The sequence below is a fragment of the Callorhinus ursinus genome, unplaced genomic scaffold (assembly GCF_003265705.2).
Source record: "Callorhinus ursinus isolate GAN/ISIS: 27379988/994484 unplaced genomic scaffold, GSC_fseal_2.0 scaffold20, whole genome shotgun sequence".
Taxonomy (NCBI): Eukaryota; Metazoa; Chordata; class Mammalia; order Carnivora; family Otariidae; genus Callorhinus; species Callorhinus ursinus.
Window position 1 is genome coordinate 16,475,603 of NW_027397082.1, and position 4,333 is coordinate 16,479,935.

At 38.8% G+C, this 4,333-nt stretch overlaps 1 protein-coding gene across 1 annotated transcript in view; it reads left to right on the forward strand.

Moving 5' to 3' along the window:
• CFAP43 (cilia and flagella associated protein 43) overlaps positions 1 to 4,333 on the forward strand; it is a 107,135-nt gene that overhangs the window by 5,684 nt on the left and 97,118 nt on the right. Inside the window, exon 3 of the mRNA XM_073904229.1 lies at positions 872 to 968. Within this exon, the coding sequence (XP_073760330.1) occupies positions 872 to 968 (97 nt within the window). The remainder of the gene's footprint in view (positions 1 to 871; positions 969 to 4,333) is intronic.

Genomic DNA, 4,333 nt, shown 5'->3' on the forward strand with positions numbered 1-4,333 from the left:
AGAAGAAAATACCAGAAATTTACTGGATTTGGTAGTGAGATTACAGAGGATATATTTTCTTGTAAAGCATTTTTTTTTATTCATGTCAAAAGACAGACATGGGAGAAGGTAGATCTGGTACCTATGGAACCACACTGAAGAACAGCAGATAGAGGGGAAATCAGATCTTCATATGCAGGAGGGCAGAAGCATCCTCATGATGCACATTTTAAACACGTGTTACTAAGACTTTTAAAGTTATGTTTCATGTCTTCAACTACAGGGACAAATGAGAAAGAACTTTTTATAATTGTTCCAAGAACTGGAAGATATTAAACAAAGGGCCAGCTGTGGCCCAAGGTATAGAGATCTGGAAGTAACCTAGGATGATTACAACACCCCAAAGTATTTAAAGTTGTTTGAATAACTTTCCTAATTACAATGTTTCATATATTTATGGAATACGTAATCCTTCTGGGTCATTTCAAATCACACTGGGACATACATGATACAGTACACTCAGTTTTGATTGAAGTCTAGAGACAGTGACCTAATGGTCTTAATTCACTTTAATATCTTTAAATTTTTTCTTTTTTTAAAAAAGTAATTTCTATGCCCAACATGGGGCTTGAACTCACAACCCCGAGATCAAGAGCCACATGCTCCACCGGCTGAGCCAGCCAGGTGCCCCACTCTAATGTCTTTTAAAAAAGAATTTTAACTTTGCTTTTAGCTTTCTGTTCATAGTCTTAGAAATCAGCTAGGAGATGTGCTATTCCAAGAGCTAAATGCTTTTGAATTATGTGCAAATCATTAGATAAGGTAAATAAACTGTAAGACCAGTTAATCTAAACGCGATAATTAAATCTTTGTAATGGATTCTATATTTTAGGCAATGTTCTTCTGGACTACACTTTACTTTCATTCAGTTACTGTGGCACCTACCTGGCTAGTTACTCCTCTCTCCCAGAATTTGAACTGGCCCTTTGGTAAGTTAACAGTATGCTGCAGAATTCCTTTCATTGGATTACATTTTAATCTTGTCCTTCTGGATTGTATTAAAAGACATAGATGTGAAAAATCTGGAACAAGGAAAAAATGGAAGGAATAGAAGTCCTGATCAGAAGGTTGAATATAGTTGCTACTTCTAGGCATACAATTTGGCAGGGCAAAAGCTATATGAGAGCAAAATTATCATTTTGTTGATGTGTTATAATATTACCTTATTGGGTAAAGAAAACAAATGTATAAAGTTTCATCATTCCTTCAAATAAATGGTAGCTTTGAGTGGTTTGCCTGTTTTCCACTAATGATGAAATTAAGATGTACTCTCTATCAGAGCTAAGCTGGAAGTAATTGTTTTTAGAGACATTAGAACAGTTATATGTTCAGAGAGTGGAACATTATACCTCATTTGCCAGCTGTATAGGAAATACCTATGGATAAGACACATCTGTGGTCTTTGCTGGGTCATTTCATAGGGCCAACCTCAAAGCTGTACTCACTCTTCCATCTATAATATAAACTCCCTCACGGGGGGAGTTTTTCTTTTAAGGGGAAGTACAAACTGTTTCAGGAATGATTGAAGATACACCTTACACACAAGCATTTCTTATCCAAAAATATAATCTAGGTTCAGAGAACCACATTTAGTTTATGCAGTTTCTTTTTTTAAAAAACAGCTTTATCGAGGTATAATTGACAAAAAAACTGTCCATATATTAAGAATATAATTTGATAAGTTTTGACTTCTGTACGCATCCATGAAACCATCACCATAATCAAGATAATAAATATATCTGTCACTCCAAAGTTTCCTTGTGCCCCTTTCTGATCCTTCCTTATTGGCTCTTCCACACACACCCTTACACCACCCTTGCCCCATCCCTCAGCCCCAGCCCCCAGGCAGTCATTGATGTGTTTTCTATCACTCTGGATTTGTTTGCATTTTCTAGAATTTTATATACAGGGAGTCATCCGTTATGGACTCTTTTTTTTTTTTGTCTGTCTTTTATGCTGCATAATTACTTTTTTCATGCAGCATAGTTATTTTGAAATTGCTTATGCTGCTGTATGTATCAATAGTTCATTGCTTTCTATTCCATGGCATGAATATACCACAGTTTGTTTATCCACTCACTTACTGATGGATAGATTAACTAATCAATCCATCAGTTGCTGGGGCTGCCATTAACAAAGTACCACAAACTGAATGGCTGAAACAACAGAAATTTATTGTCTCACAGTTCTGGAGGCTAGAAGTCTACGATCCAGGTGTAAGCAGGGTTGGTTTCTTTCAAGGGCTATGAGGGAGAATCTGTTCTAGGCCTTTCTCCTTGGCTTGTGAATAACTGGATTCATGTTCACATGATGTTCTCCTTGTATATGGATCAGTCTCCAAATTTCCCCTTTCCTTTTTATAAGGATGTTCATCCTACTAGAGTAGGACCACACTAAATGACCTCATTTAACTTAGTAAAGACCCTATTTCCAAATACAGTGACATTCTGAGGTACTGAGGGTTAGGACATCAACATATAAATCTGGGGGGACACAATTCAACCTATAACAGTACTTAAAGGATGAGTAGGAACCAACCTGTGAAGAAGATAAGGAAGAGGATTCTAAGCAGCGGAAAGACGTGCAAATGCCATGAGGTCAGAGAAAATATGGCAGACTTGAAGATTTAATTAAGAGAGCATAATGATGGCAACCAGAGATTAGCCATGAGAGGCAAATACCCAGTAGTGCAATTGCTGGGTCGTACGGTAGCTCTATTTTCAACTTTTTGAGGAACCTCCATACTGTTTTCCAGAGTGGCTGCACCAGCTTGCATTCCCACCAACAGTGTAGGAGGACTCCCCTTTCTCCGCATCCTCACCAACACCTGTTGTTTCCTGAGTTGTTAATTTTAGCCATTCTGACTGGTGTAAGGTGGTATCTCATTGAGGTTTTGATTTGTATTTCCCTGATGCTGGATGATGTTGAGCATTTTTTCATGTGTTTGTTGACCATTTGTATGTTTTCTTTGAAGAAATGTCTGTTTATGTCTTCTGCCCATTTCTTGATTGGGTGTTGAGTTTGATGAGTTCTTTATAGATTCTGGATACTAGTCCTTTATCTGATAAGACCTTTGCAAGTATCTTCTCCCATTCTGTCAGTTGTCTTTTGGTTTTGTTGACTATTTCCTTTGCTGTGCAAAAACTTTTTATCTTGATGAAGTCCCAATAGTTCATTGTTGCCTTTGTTCTCCTTGCCTTTGGAGACGTGTCTAGCAAGAAGTTGCAGTGGCTGAGGTCAAAGAGATTGCTGCCTGTGTTCTCCTCTGGGATTTTGATGGATTCCTGTCTCACATTGAGGTCTTTCATCCATTTTGAGTCTATTTTCATGTATGGTGTAAGGAAATGGTCCAGTTTCATTCTTCTGCATGTGGCTGTCCAATTTTCCCAACACCATTTGTTGAAGAGACTGTCTTTTTTCCACTGGATATTCTTTTTTTTTTAAATTTTTTATTGTTATGTTAATCACCATATATTACATCATTAGTTTTTGATGCAGTGTTCCATGATTCATTGTTGGTTCATAACACCCAGTGCTCCATGCAGAATGTGCCCTCCTCAATACCCATCACCAGGCTAACCCATCCCCCCACCCCCCTACCCTCTAGAACCCTCAGTTTGTTTTTCAGAGTCCATCATCTCCCATGGTTCGTCTCCCCCTCTGACATACTCCCATTTTCTTCCTCTCCTGTTATCTTCTTCTTTTCCTTTTTTCTTAAAATATGTTGCGTTATTTGTTTCAGAAGTACAGATCTGTGATTCAACAGTCTTGCACAATTCACAGCGCTCACCGTAGCACATACCCTCCCCAATGTCTATCACCCAGCCATCCCATCCCTCCCACCCCCAACCACTCCAGTAACACTCAGTTTGTTTCCTGAGATTAAGAATTCCTCATATCAGTGAGGTCATGTGATACATGTCTTTCTCTGATTGACTTATTTCACTCAGCATAACACCCTCCAGTTCCATCCACGTCGTTGCAAATGGCAAGATCTCATTCCTTTTGATGGCTGCATAATATTCCATTGTGTATATATACCACCTCTTTATCCATTCATCTGTCGATGGACATCTTGGCTCTTTCCACAGTTTGGCTATTGTGGACATTGCTGCTATAAACATTGGGGTACACGTACCCCTTCGGGTCCCTACATTTGTATCTTTGTGGTAAATACCCAGTAGTGCAATTGCTGGATCGAACGGTAGCTCTAATTTCAACTGTTTGAGGAACCTCCATACTGTTTTCCAGAGGGGTTGCACCAGCTTGCATTCCCACCAACAGTGTAGGAGGG